The following is a 19,583-nucleotide window of genomic DNA, read 5'->3' as shown; positions in this document are numbered from 1 at the left end:
ATAAACAAAGGTAGTAAAGATGCCAAAAGTTCATGTAATGTACACCCAACAATAACACTAAATATTCCAAAAAGCAAATCAGAAAATATAAACACATTAACACATTACTAATTTTCGTGGGTGGCACATCAACATCAAATGAACAATAGTCTTCTCTTTTACCATATCTGTACGTTTGCTGATATTCTTTGTTTCGTTAAAATGTGTCAAAACAGACAAAAATTGTTTTCCTTTCATGCCAACAAAATTCTGAATAATTGTACGATAGCACATTTAAGTTCAGTGCATCAAACAAAACCCACCAGCTGAGTTGACTAGTACTTCATCTGTCTTTCCCTTCATTTGAAGAAAACTCTGTTCTTTTTCAAAAACTTCTCATTTAAAAATCAATGACCTCGTTAGAATGGAGCCATCAAGGATGTAAATAAACGTGTGGTCAAGGATGTAAACCCTAAATAAAAAAAAATATCAGTCTATATGCCCAAGATTAGGGGTACCAATTCGTGTTTATGAGTCACTGTCTGAAGTTTAAGTATTACAAGCAAATATTAAACCTAAACTCGACCCATGTATTAATTGTTTCAAAAACCCTAACTCAAATCCAACTTATTTATAAACGGGTTGTTTTAATTAACCTGTGTAACCTATTTATAAAAAACATTTTTAGGAGTGTGAGTAAAAACAAAAATCTTTTATAATTTTCAAGATTTTTTATTTTTTTGTGAACTTAAGTTCCTAGCTTCTTAATTTTTTTTTATTATTATTTTGAAAAAGAAAAAGTTATATATTATAAGCAGATAAATAAAACTCCTAAAAAATAGTGAAAATAAGCCAATATTATTCTATATCTATAAACTAAGAATTTGTTTTGGTATGGATATTTAGAGTTGGGAAAATTTTACAATTTTACTGCTACACGGAATTTTTTTACAAAAATACTATATTTTTTTTTAAAACAACTGCAAAATAACAAAATAGAATAATTAAAAACAACCGTGGAACAACAGTGAAAACTTAACACAGTATTTTTGAAAAAAATTCCATCCCACAATAAAAAAGAAAAAAAAAATTAAAAATTTTAGTATGTACTATAAAAACTCCTACTTATTTTCTTATTGAATACTTTTGTATATCTTAAAGTTTTATTGGAAAATTTCTATCATACTTTCCATAAATTTACAACAACCACCATGTTAATAAATAGAAAGAGGTCTCTAGGTGATAGCAATTGAATGACAATTATTTCGCTACATGACTTCTAAAATTAGTTTGGTAAGTGATATAAAGCTTCAGAATATTAACAAAATCAAAAAGAAAAAATCAAACACCAAGAAGCTATATTATATATAAGCCAAAACTTCAGGAGTGGAGCATTTACAGCTTATCCTAACTTGGTTTAGACACAAGACAACCAATATTACCACATACAAAATGGACCCCCTCTTACAGCCTCAACCCCTCCCTAAACCAGGAAGAAGAAGATTGGAGTAAGGTTCTATAAGAATATCAAAGTTGTGCTTCTGTCATTCTAGTATATCAGCCATTGTAGGGGGAAAAGGGAACATAGTTTTGAAATGCACCAACAATTGAAAGTCCAACAGTGTAGACATCCCTGAAACATATAGGGCATTGTGGTGGGTTTCAGAGTCTTTTATCAACTGAATATAAAAAAGAAGATCAACAAAAACAGCAGACAGAGCTCCATAACCAAGTAAGATCAAACTATCTACTGAGTAAATAAATCAATAAGATCCAGTGTACTTCATGAAAGCATGACAAAAAGAAGTGAGGTTTTTAACTGACTAAACACCATTCCATGATGCTATATTTACCATGGAGTGACTGAGGACAATGCAAAGGGAAAACTGAAGGGAAGAAAAAAGAAAAGAAAAGTATGGTTTCCAACATTTTTACAAGCCATGCCTATCATTCTTGAATCTGAAACCATTCTTGTAGATTAGGATTTTAGTGTGCATACTAAAAGAAATTGATGAATGGCGGGCATAAATTAACGAAGGGTGCTATTAGCAATAGAGATATATGTAAGAGGACTCATAACAAACTATTAACCGAAAAGAATAAAATATATCATAACTAAGAGATTACCTGATGTCACTATTGAAAAAAATCTCACATATACACTTAATTAGCTACTTCTGCTTCTTCTACACCAGAGTTCAACTCCTGTGAAGTATCTTCAGATTCTGCACCCTCTTTGGCTGGTTGTTTGACAAATTGTTTACTGCGTGCCACTCGAATTGGTCTTCCCATAAACAACTAAGGGAAGAGAGACAGAGAGAAAAATCTTATCAGGGAATCTCCATTTTAAAAGACTCTTATAAAGCTCCTTTATAATTGGCTTATGTTCACAAATCATAAATATTAAACAACATGAACAAAGCCAAATTACCTTTCCTTGAATAGAAGTTAGAGCTGCATCAGCTTCTTTCTTGGATTTGAAGGACACAAATCCGTATCCCAAGGACCTTCTTGGATTTTCATGGAATATAACTTCTGCAGAGACTACACTATGACCCTCATAGTTAAAGAACTCTTTGAGATCTTTAGCTCTTGCTTCAAATGACAAATTTGCAACAAACAAATTGAATGTCACTTCTGGCTTAGGTTGTGGAGGAGTGACAACTTTCTTCTTTCTTGGTCTGGCATAGTCAAGTGTTATAACACGACCATCCACTTCCTACAGCATTTGTTTAGAAGAAATAAAACTTCTTTTAGTGTAGAAAACACGACATCGAAAAGAGAAAGCAAATGTCACAAGTTCTCTATTAACTGGTTTGATAAAATGAAGGAAAGGGATACAAAGATGGCAAAATAGAACAGAAAATTCTGTCATGTCACCACAAGGGTTTTGTGAAAGAATTTGGTAGAGTCCTTGACTGAAATTCGCGTATTGAATTGCAGTACAAGGAGCTATTTTTCCAGTACATCTGGTGAGAAATTGTACATCAATCAACACAGGTCAAAATACAAACAAAAACAGAAAGGGATGCTATGCACGCATTAAGATTGTAGCTACATGGTTATGTAGATAATAAGTACACTTAGTAAAAATAGGTAACTAAGGTTGCATTTGGTAGGAAGAATAAAAACATAGGAATAGGAATGAGAATAAGAATACGAATAGGAATGGAATAAAATTTAAAATGTATAACAAAATTATTAAATTTTTATCTTATTGCATTGGAATATCTTACCAAAATATCCATTGTTAAAATACAATCAAATAAAAGAATGGAATTTCCAACCAAACACAAAACATATGCTGTCTTTCTCAAAATGACCATAAAAGAATTTTGAGTTACAATTTGTTTAAAATTAGTGGAAGTGATTTTGATAATTTAACTTTCTCAATATTGTCATATTAGTTGTTTAGATTAAACCAGAAAATGAAATATGCTTACACACGATTGAAGATTATTGAGAGCAGCAAGAGCCTCCTCAGGTGAACCCATTGTAACAAATGCCAAACCCCTGTTTCTGGTCTTGTTATACATAGAAAGCTAAGCCAAACACAACACAACACAAACCCAGATCAGAAACACGCAAAAATAACAAAAACCCTTCAAAGAAAAAACATTGAATTTCATAATTATAATAATAATGATAATAAGAAAATTGAAAAGCTCACCTCAACGTCTACCACAGTTCCATACTTGTCAAAAAGAGCACGAATATCTTCGGGGGTATAATTCCAAGGAACGTTCTGGGCATATAATCTGTCTTTATAAACTTCCTCGGTGTCTGACTCAAGTTCTTCACTTTCACTGCTGGTAGTGGCACCACTCACCGGAGAAGATTGAAGTGCTTGGTCTTGGGCAGTGGAAGAGCAATGGAGAACGAAATTAGTATTGACTCTTTTGGTCGTAAATGGAAGTTTGAGAGAGTTGGAAGTGGCAGAGATATGACACTGTGAAGATAATTGAAATTGTCGTTCTATGGGAAAACATGTCGTAGCTGGGAAGCAAAGAAGGCGGAGGGAAGCCATAGATGGATGCCAAGCTCAGAGCTTCGAGTTTTCGAACTATAAGAAGAGTAGTTCGATGAGTCTTCAAAGGTTTTGGATAAGGGCAAAAGTTTGGATTTTGGGGGGACGCAATGCAACGGCGTCGTTTTAGAGTGTGGTCACATTTTGTTGTTTTTTGATTTGTGAACCAAACTAAACTACGTAGCAATAAATTGTTTGATATTAGAACAACAATAAAGCTTCTTATTAAGATTTTGATCTATATTCAACCAATGAACCACATTTAAAATTTGTTGCATCTTATGTGCTAATTAGGGCTCTTACGACACAATTCAAAAACGATACAAAATAAATATGTTTGTGTTACACATTTAACTTTCGCGTTGAAATGTTTAACATGCTTATTAAACGCGTTAATTTTAGCTCAACACACTAACTCAAAATAATACCATTATAACAAGCATAAAAAAATAATCATAAAAATAAAATTAAAACAATGAATCTTATGAATAATTTTTGTATGTGTGTTTAATCTGGTCAATTTGGTGCTATTATGTGATAATATATTTAATTGTGTGTTATGTGATAATATGTCTACTCTTGTGAAATATATCAATTTTATTTTTGGTTTATGTCACACAGCACGTTTATTAAATGCTATCGTGTTACCTTCATGTTCACTATAAATATGTCGTGTCATAACTTGTCGAAAGGAACAAACGATAACACAAATTACAAGCCCTAAATTGCTAATAAAAAAAAAGCTTATGATTCCATTCTCTTTGATATGGTCAAGTTGCCTCCTTTCATTTCTTTGAAAACCCACCCCAACTACAATACTTGTCTTGTTCTAAATCCAAAAAAGAGTATTATATGATGATCTGTGAAAAAAAAAACCATCTTAAGCATTCTTTGAAGATATACCAACTACCACTATAGGGGATATTGATAGTACAATTAACATAAAAAGAAGAAATAACTGAAAAATACGGTATAGTTGCCCGTACATTTTCTCTTAACGTTTTACAAGACATGTTAATGAGCAGATTTTCTTGCTAGTTCTCTTGTAGATTTTTTCAAGTATTATAAGACTGCATACAAGCATTAGCAACACATAAATTTAAGAAAAATATTGGAAAGTGAAGTCTTTTTTTTATTTTATTAACATTGAAAAGTGAAGTCGAGCTATATTTATATTATAGCCTTTTTAGATTAGAACCACTTATGAGTGAGAGTACTCAATTACAATCATGTACACTTATTAAATCAGCTATTTCTGCTTCTTCTACACTATATTTAACTCTCGTTAAATATTTTTTAGACTACACTTTTTTATGGCAGGTAATTTTGACAATGGGTTTGAGGTTCAGGGTCGGGGTCTGAGCCAGTGTTTGGGTCAGGTCCGGCTCTAGGCTCGGGGGTGGGATCCAAGGTCGAGATTGGGGCCAGGGGTTGGGATCCTAGTTCTATGATTGGGGTCGAGGAATGACACCAAGTTTCTACCAGAAGTGTTGGGAGGTGGTGAAGGAGATGTGGTTACACAAGTTCAAAATTTCTTCTCGTCAAGGGTTCTTCAAGAGGGTCTCAATGCTACAAATGTGGTTCTTATCCCCAAGAAAAGACAGCCTAGTTATATGAGTGATTTAAGACATATTTCGCTTGTAATGTGCTCCTAAAAATCATAACAAAAGTTCTTGCGAATAAGTTAAAGGTTGTTCTGCCCACTGTTATATTTGACACCGAGAGTGCTTTTCTCCAAGGTCGTCTTATCTCTGACAATATTATAGTTTCTTTTGAAATTATGCATTATTTAAGAAGAAAGACTCAAGAGAGAAATGTCCTGATGGCCTTGAAACTCAATATGAGTAAAGCTTATGATAGAATATAGTGGGGATATCTTAGAGCGGTGTTGCTGAGTATGGGCTTTGATGGAAGATGGATCAATTTGATTATACACTGTGTGGAATCGATATCCTATACTTTTTTCCATGTTGGACAAGAAATGGGCCCAGTTCTCCCATCCTGTTGCATTCGTCAAAGAGATCCTATATCTCAGTATCTCTTTATACTTTGTGTTAAGGGCTTCTCTGCACTTTTAAAGAAATACGAGATTGATGGCAAGATCCATGAATGCAAAGTGGCTAGAAGGGCTCCGGTGATTTTCCATATGCTATTTGCTAATGGTGGTTATGTTTTCTGTAGAGCTACTACTCGGGAAGCTGATTATATAATGGAGTTGCTGCATCTTTTTGAGCTTACTTCGTGCCAAAGAGTGAATGTTGAGAAATTGTCTGTTTTCTTCAGTTCAAATACAAAAACTATGATGAGGGATTTGATATGTGGGCGAACAGGGATTTATGAAGTTGATGATAACACCTCCTATCTGGGTTTTCCTAATACTATGGGACGTAAGAAAACTGCCATTTTGGGTTTTCTCAAGGATAAATTGTAGAAGCGTATTCAATGGTGGAAATGTCATTTTCTTTCTCGAACAGGTAAAGAGGTTTTACTCAAAACAGTCGCACAAGCTATTCCCAACTATGCAATGAGTGTTTTTTTGCTTCTTGTGGAAACTTGCAAGGAATTGGAGGGCCTTATGGCTAAGTTCTAGTGGAAAGCAGGCTCTTCGTCTACAAAAAATATTAGCTAGATGAGTTGGGGTCGAATGTGTAAACATAAAAATGTTGGGGGATTGGGATTCAAGAGTCTCCCAGGACTTTAATTTAGCTTTATTGGGGAAGCAAGGGTGGCGACTACTTACAAATAAATCGTCATTGCTTGGAAAGGTGTTTAAGGCTCGTTATTACCCAAATGATTTGTTTCTAGATGCTAGTTTGGGCAATAACCCGAGCTTTGTTTGGTGTAGTATGCATGAGGCTCTGTCTATTGTTCGGGCTGGTGCTCGAAAGACTATGGGTGATGGCTCCACGGTTTCGATTCTACATGATCCCTTGTTACCTTGCCATTTGGACTTGTATGTCCATTCGAACCACCGAGGATTGAAAGACAAAAGTGTTAATAGTCTCATTCATTTGGATGTTAATGATTGGGACACGAAAATCATCAATGATTTGTTCTCAGCCCGTAACTGTGACCTTATAACTTCTATTCAGCTGAGTTCAAACTACCATGTGGATTGCTGGTCTTGGAAACTCGAAAGGAATGGTTTATTTATTGTTAAAAGTGCGTACCAATTGTTGGAAAATCTCAAAGGAGATTGGATTGAAGATGATACTTCAAGTTTTTAGAGAAAATTTTGGAATTTAAAATCCCACCAAAGGTGAGCAACTTTATTTGGAGAGTCGTTTCGGGTATTCTTCCAACTTGTGTGAAACTTCTCGAGTGTTATGTGGTTATTAGTTCCACTTGTCCAATCTGTCATCAGGATGAGGAAATTACTCTTCATGCTCTAGTGGGTTGTTCTTTTGCTAGAGCTTGCTGGAATAGATCAATGGTCAGCATTTCTAATTGGTCAAATGTGAATTTCGGCTGCTGGTTTTAGTCTCTCTCGGCAGGTATCAATTTCCAAGCATTAGAGGAAGCGGTAATGGTCGCATGGGGTATTTGGAAGGCCCGCAATGAGATTGTTTAGCAACGAAAATTCCCTACTGTTGCATTTGTTGTGCTGTTAGCAAGATCACTCCTTGATCAGTTTGTTTTTGCACAAACACGGAGGACGGCTTCGTTGTCTAACAGTTCTGTGGGACTGCATTCTCGTGTGCACTGGACTACACCAGCTACTACTCAGATCAAGGTCAATGTTGATGGAGCTCTGTTTAATGATGTCAGCCGTTTTGGGATGGGTTGCTTGGCTCGAAATCATGCAGGTCAGGTTCTTGAGGCCTACGCTAAAAGCAGAATGGGAATTGTTAAACTAGAGATTGTGGAAATCATTGGGATAAAAGAAGCTCTTAGTTGGATTCAGCGACATAATTGGCCTAATATTTTATTAGAAACAGATAGTTTGGTCTCTGTTCAAGCTCTCCATAGTAACTTGCATATGTCGTCTGAGTTTGGTTTGTTGGTGAATGATTGTCAGATTATTTTATCTACTTTGAGTCATGTTGTTATTCATTTTGTTGAACGATCTGTGAACAAAGCCGTCCATTGTTTGGTGTGTAGCTCTTATTTTTCCCTAAGTCGTGTTTTTCTGAATTATTAATTAACTCCTGAATTATGTAGGGCCTGTTTGGCACAGTTTTTGGAAAAGCTAAAAGCTGCTTTTTGAAAAAGTTGTGATAAAAATGTGTTTGGTAAACAGTCAAAAAACAACTTTTTGAAGAATTTTTGAAGAAGCTAGAGCTAAAAGCTGAAGTTGCTCCAACCCAACTTTTAGAAAAAGTTGTTTTGTTTAAAAGACTATAATTAATTTTTTTGTACTAAAACCATATTTACTTATTTATTACATATCAAAAAAATAAAAAAATTTAAAATAAACTAATTATAATAAAATAAATAAGTTTTTTTAAGAAAAAATAAATAATTATTAAATCTTTTATTTTTTTAAAAAAATAATTTATATTTTATTTTATTATTAACAAACAACATCAACCTAGAATTTTTCTTATCTACTTGACTTTCTAATTTTTTTTCTAAATTTGATAAAACATAATAAAAAAATATTATAAATTATTTTTATTAAATGCATATAAATTTATATTTAAAAAAAATTAAAAATTTATAAAAAATAAAATATTATATAAAATAAGTTTTACATATTTGATATTATAATAAAGTAGATTATAACATTATCATTATCAATTATAAGAGGAGTGCTAAGAACACTCTCTATCACACTCTCCTTTGCACTCTCTATCTAATTTGATGACAAATGTCATCCTTTAAACAATGTTTAGTTTAACTTAATAATTAGTCATAATATTATACTTTTATTACAATAATACCATTCTAACTAACTTACTCAAATAACTTCTATTTATTTAAGAGAAAAAAATATTTAGACAAAAAGCCATAATAAAAAAATAAAAAAATAAGCTAAGTTTTAAAATGTTACATTTATTTAGAAAATGAGAAAATTTATTTACACTCCAAAAACTTCTAAAGACAGACACTTCATTTTAATAATTTTTATGTTATATAAAATTTATATCTTTGATGAAGCTAAGTTTTTTTTTTTAATTTTTTTCTTCTAATTCATATTCTTAAAACATATATCTATCAAATAAAAATAAATTTTATTTTAAATATTATGACCAAAAAATTAAAATAAAAAATTATATAAAATTTTATTAGCAAAAAAAAAAAAATCTATACATTGTTTAAAAAAATTATGAAAATAAAATTAAAATAAACATTAAAATTAACACAAAATAATGTAAGGAAAAAAAATTAAAAAAAAATATTAAGAATAATTTTTAAAATTATTTTAAACTTTATTTTCTTAAATATTGGGATGTACTTATCATATTGTAAGGTGCAAATAGAACTCTGCTTGAAAATTTTAGTGATAATATTATAATCAATACTCTAAATAATACAACTCTACTAGACGTACGTCTTCCACAAAATATTAGAAAATAAATTATTTGTCTTAAAAAACCAATCACAAAAAATTAATGCATATATATTAATAAGGAGAATTACCCCATATATATACTATTTTTTCTTAACTTTTTTTCAAATTTACGGTTTAGATTTCTAAAGTAGTTTTTCTGGTAGTTTTTATGTGGGTTGCTATACGATTTTTGGTTTCAATTTAGGTTGCACTGCTAGTTGCAATAGAGGTTTATATGTAAAATTCTGTAAAAATGTAAAAAAAGAATTGTTTTGAAGTGTAAAAATGAAGAACCCCTAATAATAATATATCTTTTTTGTTTTCCTTCCTCTTCATTTTTTTTTTTAATTTTAATTTTTTATATTTTGTTTATTTTCATTTTTTTTATACACATATTAAATTATAAATTAATAACTATACATGTCACAAATTTGAGAAAATTATAAAGGTACGAGTATTTCTTTTCTTATGTACTGCTATTGATAGATGACATAGATATATTTTCAAAAAAAATAAAAATAAAAAATAGGTTATATGTAAATATGTGCACATTAATGTTATATATATAGATATATTATATACTGCACTAAAAACAATCAACAATAATATAACTTTATATACATATTGTAATACTAATTATATGTAGATAAAATACTCATGTGAGATGTGGCATAAGGTGTTTAATTTTCTTTTTTTGAAAAGGCTCTTTTTTATTAATTAAGATGAATTAACAAAATATATGTAGCAATAAAAAACTTATATATGTGTATTGTACTTATTTATTTATTTTTTTTTTATTATGACTTACTTTCTTTAAAATATTTAATTTACAATAAGTCAAAAATTATTTGAGTAAATTAGTGAAAATGGCATAGTTGTAATAAAATGATAATATTATGACATTTGTCATTTCTCGTGCTGGGAAAGAAATTTTGCTTAAGACTGTCATCCAATCTCTCCCAACGTATGCTATGAGTGTTTTCCTCATTCCTTTGGGTATTTGCCAAGACATTGAGAAAATTATGGCAAGCTTTTGGTGGAAAACAAAGAGTTCAAATGGACAAGGTATCATCTGGATGTCTTGAGATCGTATGGCCGCACCTAAAGATTCTGGAGGTATGGGTTTTCGACATCTTCATGACTTTAATCTTGCTATGTTAGCCAAGCAAGGTTGGAGACTTCTCTGTTCACCTTCTTCTCTTGCTAGTCAGGTGTACAAAGCTAAATACTACCCTCGTACTGATTTTCTAAATGCTGAATTGGGTAATAATCCTAGTTTTGTCTGGCGTAGCATTTGGAGTGCACAACATTTGGTTCGGCTAGGGGCTAGAATCACTATTGGTACTGGTCTTTCAACGTATATCCTCAAGCAACCTTGGCTTCCTGACTCTGTCAACCCCTATGTCTCTACTATAGGACCGGGTCTCGATGGGTATATGGTTAGCTCTCTCTTTGATGTCTCAACTCGAAGCTGGGATGTCTCCCTTGTCCAGGATATGTTTAACACACGGGATGCGGCTCTCATTCTTGGAATTCCTCTTAGCTACGACTGCGAAGATTCTTGGTCTTGGGTGGGGATAGAACAGGCAACTACACTGTAAAGTCTGCTTATGCTATGTTGCAACCTCAGAAGACTTCTCGGTCTGGGGAAAACAATTCGGGATTCTGGCACAAACTTTGGCACCTTAAAATATCGCCTAAAGTGACAAATTTCATGTGGAGAGCAGTTTCTGATGCTCTTCCTACTTGCCTCCAACTGGTTACTAAGTGTGTAAGTATCTCTCCAACTTGCCCTGTTTGTCTACAACATGCCGAAACACCTTCTCACGTTCTTCTCAACTGCCCGCTTGCTTTAAGTTGCTGGCACAAGGTTGATCTGATTCCTCTTGCTGATTCGCAAGGCACTATTGGTCATTGGCTTTATAGTGTGTTTGCTAATTATGATGATGATGTTATTTGTCGTGTGGTTATGATTTGCTGGGCTCTTTGGAAAGCAAGAAACACCTTAGTTTGGGACAAAAAAGCTTCTTCTGCTACTCAAATTCTCACTTCGGCTTGGGTTACTCTTGATCATTGGCGTAAAGCTCAAGACAAAACATGTTTATTATCATCCTCTCTTTTGCATGATGGTAGTAACATTGAGCAATGGACGACACCTGCTTCTAATACGGTTAAGATCAATGTCGATGGTGCTATATTTGAGAAGGAAAATGCCTATGGGTTTGGAGTGGTTGCACGTGATTCAACCGGCCAAATAATTGATTTTATTGCTAAATATTACCATGGGAATTACAAGGCGGAGGTTGTTGAGGCTTTAGGGGTTAAGGAGGCCCTTAGTTGGATCGAGGATAAAGGGTGGAACACAATGGAGGTGGAAACTGACAACTTACTCACTGTTCAAGCAATCTTTAGTACACAACAAATGTCTTCGGTATTTGGTTTGGTTACTAATGACTGTAAAACTTTACTGTCTTCTTCACCTAATATTAGTTTACGTTTTGTTAAACGATCAGCAAATCGAGTGGCACATTTTGTGGCTAGACGCTCTCGATTTTACTCTGATCGTAGCATTCTTGAGAATAATGTTCTAGCTGATCTTCAAGCTATTTTGTAATTGGAATGCTCATTTTAATGAAGTTGATATTTCATTTTTTCAAAAAAAAGAAAAAAAAACTAGAGTAGAGAGTGCAAAAAAGAGTGTGATAGAGAGTGTCCTTAGTACTTTTTTTTTAAAGTTTTGTTACAGCTGCTTTTTCTCACAGTACAACTACATCTGTTTTTTTTTACAGTATAACTGTGCCAAACTGACGTGTAATATTGTAATGGTAGATTGTTTTGGTTAATGAAAATTTACTTTTATTAAAAAAAAAAAGAAAGAAAGTACCATGAATTAGTTCATACACTTTGGAAATATATCATACTTTATACAGAAAGTTGTAATTTTGTTTGTTTTACTTCTGGCGAAGAATATTATGGCATTACAACTCAAAATTTTCTGTTTATAACTCTCCTCAAAAGGCAGAAAAAAGTTTACAATGGAAGAATCGAATTTGGTCTCTGGTTTCGTTTAGATGGCAAAAACCTCCCTCCACAAGAGTATGATCTTTTCATGGCAACAGGGCTTATGCTAAGACCATACGACATTGAAGGATGTCGTTTTAGTAATCCATTATCAACCATACTCGAGGAACAATCATCATCATCATCGTCATCTTCTTGTTTCAGATTCACAGCACAATCTGATCTTTCAAAATTCTCAGCAATCAATGAAGAATCCATAGAAACAGACCTTTTAACTACTCGTCTTTCGCCGTCTTCCATCGCTATCTCTGGATTATCCTTTGATTGATCATCACAATCACCTTGGTTATCATCAACATCATCCTCCTCTGCCCCAACTCTGACACGATTCTCACTCATTTGAGAGTGAACATCAGAATTCCCCATCTGGGTCTCTTCAGTATTTACCGAAATCTCCTGATTTTGATTCACCGGCCCCCCAGCCATGGTGGAAACGGAACCTTCATTAACGATGTGGGCACGGCAAAGAGGGCAATTGGTGTGAGATCTTAACCAGGTATCGATACAAGGTATATGAAACGCGTGACTACACTTGGGAAGAAGACGAAGCGTTTCATCTTCTCGAAACTCGTTTAGGCAAACAGAACAATCCGTCCCTTCGATTAACCCTTCTCCTTTTCTGTACCTACAAACCGTAATGGAGTTAATAATCGACTGTTGGAGACCAACGGTGGTGATGAACCAAATGGGATGGTGTTGATGATTCCCATCTATAAACTCTTCATCTCCGCCGTCCAATTGAGACGGCGGAAGAGCCTCCTCTTCCTCCTCATAGCTATCGTTCCTCCTCGCTCGGCATAAACCAAGGCACGACTTTGAAACGACGACGTAGTATCCCAACAAGAGCAAAAGACTGGCGAATAACGTGACTAAAACGATAACGGAGGGAGAGATGTCATGGCTCTCGTCGTTAATTTGATGGGTAACGGAGAGAGATGACGTTAACGGCGGTGGAGGAGGTGGTGGTGGTTGTGTGTAGTAATAACCAAAGAAAGGGTCACAGAAGTCCGTACATTCGGTACCGTTGGTTGATCCATCGGGTGAGGGGAAGAGTTTTCTGTGCTTCATCAAATTAAAAAGAGTGAAACAAATGAAGAACCAAATAATAATATTTTTGTTTTGAGAAACAAAATATGATATTAGAGAAATGGAAAAAGAAAAGAAAAGTAAGGTGAGTCGTCAACTTCAACAAGGATTATAAGAAAAGAAATTAAGAGAAAGAACAGTCAACAGTCTCTTTCTTGGTGTTCAGTGAAGCATATTTTGGTTGTGTTAGGTATATTTGGTGTCAAGTCTATGCCATCTCTCTCTCACACACACAATGATTCCTTTGGACTACTTCATTTCATATATTACACTTCAAATAATAAATAATATGTTATTGACAATACTCTTTAACATTTCTATGTTGGTTGTATAAATATAACCTTTGCTATAGCATCATTAGTGGTTAGTGATATTCTTTTTTCTTTTTTGAAAGAAAGTATTATATTTCATTAAATCAAATCAACCGTTATAAGAAGAACTTAGAAGATAAGTACAAGCATTCGTTCTAAGACGTTCTCCTATACTAGTAATAGAAGTAGCTAATGTATGGATAATACCATTTGCTGAACATGAAATAGCATCAACAACCATCACTAACAGCTGCTATTAAAAAATTAACATCTAAAAGAAAAAAATTAAAAACTATGTTCGAATTAGGATTACGAATCCAATTCACAACCACTGTAAACTCATTTTGGATATTGGAAATGTTGAAACCAAACCTTTGAACATAGATCAACCCCATTCTAATAGCAAGAAGTGTTGGATTAAAAATTTTATTGTGAGCACATATATATAATGTATATGTTATAAATAGTATTAATTATGTGAATGTCAAAATCTTTTATTTATTATCATTAATGTAATCAACATTCCATTTTTTTTAGTTTCCCTTTTTCTTAGTTTCTTAATATTTGACTCTTGTATGTATATAAATAGGAGATCACCTATTGGAATAAAACACTCAGAAAATTCTCATCTCTTCTCTATTTTCTTTCTCTAAATTATAATATTACATAATACTAATATTCATAATACGTTATCAGCACGAGCCTCTAACCAAGTAATGGACATTTGTCATTCTATACATGATTCTACAAATAATGGTGATGATATGTGTTTGGTGGATAGCGCAACCACTCATACAATACTTAGAAGTGATAAATATTTTTTCAAATTTATCAAGAATGAAGGCAAATGTTAATACAATATCAGGCACTGCAAATTTAATTGAAAGCTCCGGAAGAGCCATTATATTGATGCCTAGAGGAACAAAAATTATTATAGATGATGCCTTATTATCCACCAAATCAAAAAGGAATCTGTTGAGTTTCAAAAATATACGTCATAATTGATATCATATTGAGACAATAGATGAAAATAATTTTGAATATCTTTGCATTACATCTATTGTTTCAAGAAAAAAAATGCATATTAGAAAAATTACCTGGTTTGTCTTTAGGTTTGTACGTTACACGTATAAGTACAATAGAAACTCATGTTATTGTGAATGAGAAGTTCACAAACCAGAAAAATTTATTTGTTATTTGGCATGACCGGTTAAGCCATCCCGGTTCAATTATGATGCGTAGAATAATAGAGAACTCACATGGTCATCCATTGAAGAACCAAAAGATTTTTTTATCCAGTGAGTTCTCATGTGCTGCTTGTTCTCAAGGAAAGTTAATCATTAAGCCCTCACCGGTAAAGGTTGGAATTGAATCCCTTGGATTTCTTGAACGAATTCAGGGCGACATATGTGGGCCTATTTGCCCACCATGTGGACCATTCAGATATTTTATGGTATTGATAAATGCATCAACTAGATGGTCACATGTTTGCTTATTATCTACTCGTAATGTAGCATTTGCAAGATTGCTTGCTCAAATAATCCGATTACGGGCACAATTCTCAGACTATGCAATCAAGACAATCCGCCTTGATAATGCTGGTGAATTTACATCACAGGCTTTTAATGATTATTGTATGTCAATAGGGATAAATGTTGAACATCCTGTTGCTCATGTACATACATAAAATGGTCTAGCAGAATCATTTATTAAGCGCCTCCAATTAATCGCAAGACAATTACTTATGAGAACAAAACTCCCAATTATAGCTTGGGGACATGCTATTTTACATGCTGCGGCACTTGTACGCATTAGACCAACATCATATCACAAATTCTCCCCACTACAATTGGCTTTTGGTCAGGAGCCAAATATTTCCTATCTAAGAATCTTTGGTTTTATAGTATATGTTCCGATTGCTCCACCACAACGAACAAAGATGGGTCCTCAAAGGAGGCTGGGAATATATGTTGGGTATGAATCTCTATCTATCATTAAATATCTCGAACCCACAACTGGAGATGTATTTACAACACGTTTTGCTGATTGTCATTTTGATGAGACAAGTTTCCTAGCTTTAGGGGGAGGGGAAAAGAAACAGCTGGAAAAAGAAATTATATGGAATGCACAATCATTATCTCAATTTGATCCTCGTACAAATCAATGTGAACTTGAAGTTCAAAGAATAATTCATTTGCAAAATATTGCAAATCAATTACCAAATGCATTCACGGACCCAAAGAAAATTACAAAATCACATATTCCAGCTGAAAATGCTCCAATTCGAATTGAAGTCCCAGAAGGACAATTAATTAATGATTCTAAAGCACGTTTGAAACGTGGTAGACCAGTCGGTTCCAAAGATAAAAATCCTCGAAAAAGAAAGGGAGCAAATAATCAAGATGACCCTAATGAAGAGGCTGAAAATTTCGAGGAAGATGTTGACATAAACAAATCTCTTGAAGAGATTCAAAATTCTGAAAATATTAGCAATAATGAGATCTCAATAAATTATGTCAATACAGGAAAAGAATGGAACCGACTCGAAGTAATTGTCGACAATATTTTTGCTTATAATGTAGCGCTAGAAATTATAAATGAAAACGAGGATCTTGAACCTAAATCTATCAAAGAATGTCAAAATAGAAAAGATTGGCCAAAATGGAAAGAAGCAATTCAAGCATAATTGAATTCACTTGCTAAACGCAAAGTATTTGGACCTATAGTCCAAACACCTGAAGGTGTGAAACCCGTTGGATACAAATGGGTATGTTTACGTAAAAGAAATGAGAAAAATGAAGTTGTGAGATACAAAGCAAGACTTATAGCTCAAGGTTTTTCTCAAAGGCCAGGTATTGATTATGAGGAGACATATTCTCCTGTGGTGGATGCAATAACATTAAGATATTTGGTTAGCCTGGCTGTGAGTGAAAAACTCGATATGCAATTAATGGATGTAGTCACAGCTTATTTATATGGATCACTAGATAGTGATATTTACATGAAGATCCCTGAAGGATTTAAGATGCCTGATGCATATAATTCAAGCAATCGAGAAATGTGCTCAATTAAATTACAAAGATCATTGTATGGATTAAAACAATCAAGACGCATGTGGTACAATCGACTTAGTGAATATTTATTAAAAGAAGGATATAAAAATGATCCTATTTGCCCATGTGTTTTTATAAAAAGTTCAAGTCCTGAGTTTGTTATCATTGCTGTATATGTTGATGATTTGAATATTATTGGAACTCCTGAAAAACTTTCAGAAGCTGTGGAATATCTAAAGAAAGAGTTCGAAATGAAAGATTTAGGAAAAACAAAATTTTGTCTTGGTCTACAAATTGAGCATTTAAAATGTGGAATTTTCATTCATCAGTCAACTTATACTGAAAAGATTTTGAGACGGTTTTATATGGATAAATCACACCCATTGAGTAGCCCAATGGTAGTTAGGTCACTTGATGTAGAAAAATATCCTTTTCGACCTAGAGAAGAACATGAAGAGCTCCTTGGTCCAGAAGTACCATATCTTAGTGCAATAGGAGCATTGATGTATCTTGCTAATTGTACAAGACCTGATATAGCTTTCTCTGTCAATTTATTAGCAAGATTTAGTTCTGCTCCAACATATAGACATTGGAAAGAGATTAAGCATATACTCCGCTATCTCCAGGGTACTATTGATAAAGGATTATTCTATTCTAATAATTGTGGGTCACAACTTATTGGCTACGCAGATGCAGGATATTTATCTGATCCACATAAAGCCAGATCTCAAACTGGCTATTTGTTAACTTGCGGTGACACTGCTATATCCTGGCGGTCAACAAAGCAAACTCTGGTGGCTACTTCCTCAAATCATGCTGAGATACTTGCAATTCACGAGGCAAGTCGAGAATGTGTTTGGTTAAGATCAATGACACAACATATTCGAGGAACATGTGGATTAACATCTAATAAAGAAGTACCAACAATTCTCTATGAAGATAATGCTGCTTGCATCGCTCAACTTAAAGGAGGGTACATTAAAGGAGACAGAACTAAACATATTTCACCAAAATTCTTCTTTACACACAATCTTCAAGAAAATGGTGATATCGATGTTCAACAAATTCGATCAAGCGATAATCTTGCAGACTTATTCACGAAGTCATTACCAACATCAACTTTTGAGAAGATGGTTCACAAGATTGGAATGCGTCGATTAAAGGATCTCCATGAATGCCAAAATGAGGGGGAGTAATTTCATACTGCACTCTTTTTTCCTTGACCGAGTTTTGTCCCACTGGGTTTTCTCGGCGAGGTTTTTAATGAGACAGTTATTATGGACATCCAAGGGGGGGTGTTATAAATAGTATTAATTATGTGGATGTCCAAATCTTTTATTTATTACCATTAATGTAATCTTTTATTTAAATGACTAATTATGTTATAAATATCAAAAACGTATTAAATTGTTATAGAAATAATGTATAGATACATAAGTTATATAATTTATAATTTATTGAGGGACCCAAAACTCATTCTAAGATGAGTCTATTAATAGATAGTGGTCCCTAATAAATACTAGTGTGTATGTATTCTCTCCTTTCCCATCAGAGAAAATACTTCAAAGAAATAGTATATGACTGTATTCATAACTTTCTGTGCAATCTCCAAAAATAACTTCAGGTTAGTATTCATATTCTTCTTCTTTAATTTAGTAAGGTTCTATAGAAATATAATTTAGGATTTTTTATATTAAAACACTTTCGAAATATGATTAGATTTCTGAATATTTGTATTTCTCGAGTGTTTTATAAAGTGGTATTAGTAACACTTTTTAGTTTTTACTAAATGGATTGAAAATTTTATTATGTAATTTGAGAATTAGGAAAATTAGAGTTTTTTTGATCTTTTGATGCCTGACAGTGACACTATATATTATTAATTTTTTGCGGATTATACATATTGTTTTTAAGGTTTATGATATGTACTGTGAAGTTCTATGCAATTGTTTCTCAAAAAAAAAAAAAAAAGTTCTATGCAGTTTAGTGTTATTTTATATTTATTTATTTATTTTGAGATTTTGGCTTCAGTTGCCGTGTTCTTCACAGTTGAACATGGATATTTGGGTGTGCATTTAGGATTTCAAAACTACCTTATGTTTTTAAAAATTAAATTAGTGGGGTCCACCTAAGAATTTTTGATTGGTTGAGTGTTTTCAAAAACAAAATTTGAATACTATTTTGAGTTTTAGGCTTAAAAAATAAAAATACTATTTTTATATTTTTTATGTTTTCAAATCATAGAATCCAAGATGCACTCCGTCAAACTCAAAACAATGCTTTTGCTATCGCTACAATGGTCTTTCAACACACTTGGACCTTGTTTAACCCTCAAAACAAAAACCAATTGATGACAGCATCATTGACAGAAAGTTAATAGAGGCTCTTCTCAAGACTTCTTCCTATCAAGGTAACAATTAAATCATCATGATTTTAATCATCCCATTCCATCTCTTTCCTCCATTCAAAGGAGAAATGTTTCTGGAAGAGGTAAGATTGATGGAGATAAGATGACCAGCGGCCATAGAGATAGAGAGTTAAAGCTTATATAT

General features: G+C 33.1%; 2 protein-coding genes across 3 annotated transcripts; both read right to left on the bottom strand.

Moving 5' to 3' along the window:
• Positions 1 to 1,311: 1,311 nt before the first annotated feature.
• LOC115699461 (28 kDa ribonucleoprotein, chloroplastic) lies at positions 1,312 to 4,220 on the bottom strand. Of its 2 annotated transcripts, none has more exons than XM_030626888.2 (5): positions 3,650 to 4,220; positions 3,423 to 3,521; positions 2,411 to 2,698; positions 2,107 to 2,277; positions 1,312 to 1,612 (listed from the first exon to the last, which is right to left on the bottom strand). In XM_030626888.2, the coding sequence occupies exons 1-4, from the start codon at positions 4,004 to 4,006 to the stop codon at positions 2,143 to 2,145; spliced, it is 879 nt and encodes a 292-aa protein (XP_030482748.2). In that variant the 5' UTR covers positions 4,007 to 4,220; the 3' UTR covers positions 1,312 to 1,612; positions 2,107 to 2,142. The 2 variants fall into 2 exon arrangements, with proteins under 2 accessions (XP_030482748.2, XP_030482755.2); XM_030626895.2 differs by having other exon boundaries at positions 1,312 to 1,658; positions 3,650 to 4,162.
• An 8,110-nt stretch (positions 4,221 to 12,330) lies between these two features.
• LOC115699478 (E3 ubiquitin-protein ligase RING1) lies at positions 12,331 to 14,017 on the bottom strand. Its single transcript, XM_030626917.2, has one exon. It carries the CDS (start codon positions 13,647 to 13,649, stop codon positions 12,531 to 12,533), a length of 1,119 nt encoding a protein of 372 aa, XP_030482777.2. The 5' UTR covers positions 13,650 to 14,017; the 3' UTR covers positions 12,331 to 12,530.
• Positions 14,018 to 19,583: the final 5,566 nt, after the last annotated feature.

The sequence above is a fragment of the Cannabis sativa genome, chromosome X, assembly GCF_029168945.1.
Source record: "Cannabis sativa cultivar Pink pepper isolate KNU-18-1 chromosome X, ASM2916894v1, whole genome shotgun sequence".
Lineage (NCBI taxonomy): Eukaryota > Viridiplantae > Streptophyta > Magnoliopsida > Rosales > Cannabaceae > Cannabis > Cannabis sativa.
The sequence above is the reverse complement of the archived record's forward strand: the minus strand, read 5'-3'. Positions and strand labels throughout refer to the sequence as shown.

What these genes read in the sequence shown, in the direction of transcription:
- LOC115699478 (XM_030626917.2), bottom strand. Translation starts at nt 13,649, where the DNA reads ATGAAGCACAGAAAACTCTTCCCCTCACCCGATGGATCAACCAACGGT.
- LOC115699461 (XM_030626888.2), bottom strand. Translation starts at nt 4,006, where the DNA reads ATGGCTTCCCTCCGCCTTCTTTGCTTCCCAGCTACGACATGTTTTCCC. An exon ending in GAACTGTGGTAGACGTTGAG is followed by an intron (nt 3,522 to 3,649) that starts GTGAGCTTTTCA and finishes TGTTTGGCTTAG; the next exon opens with CTTTCTATGTATAACAAGAC. An exon ending in TAACTTCTATTCAAGGAAAG is followed by an intron (nt 2,278 to 2,410) that starts GTAATTTGGCTT and finishes CTCTTCCCTTAG; the next exon opens with TTGTTTATGGGAAGACCAAT.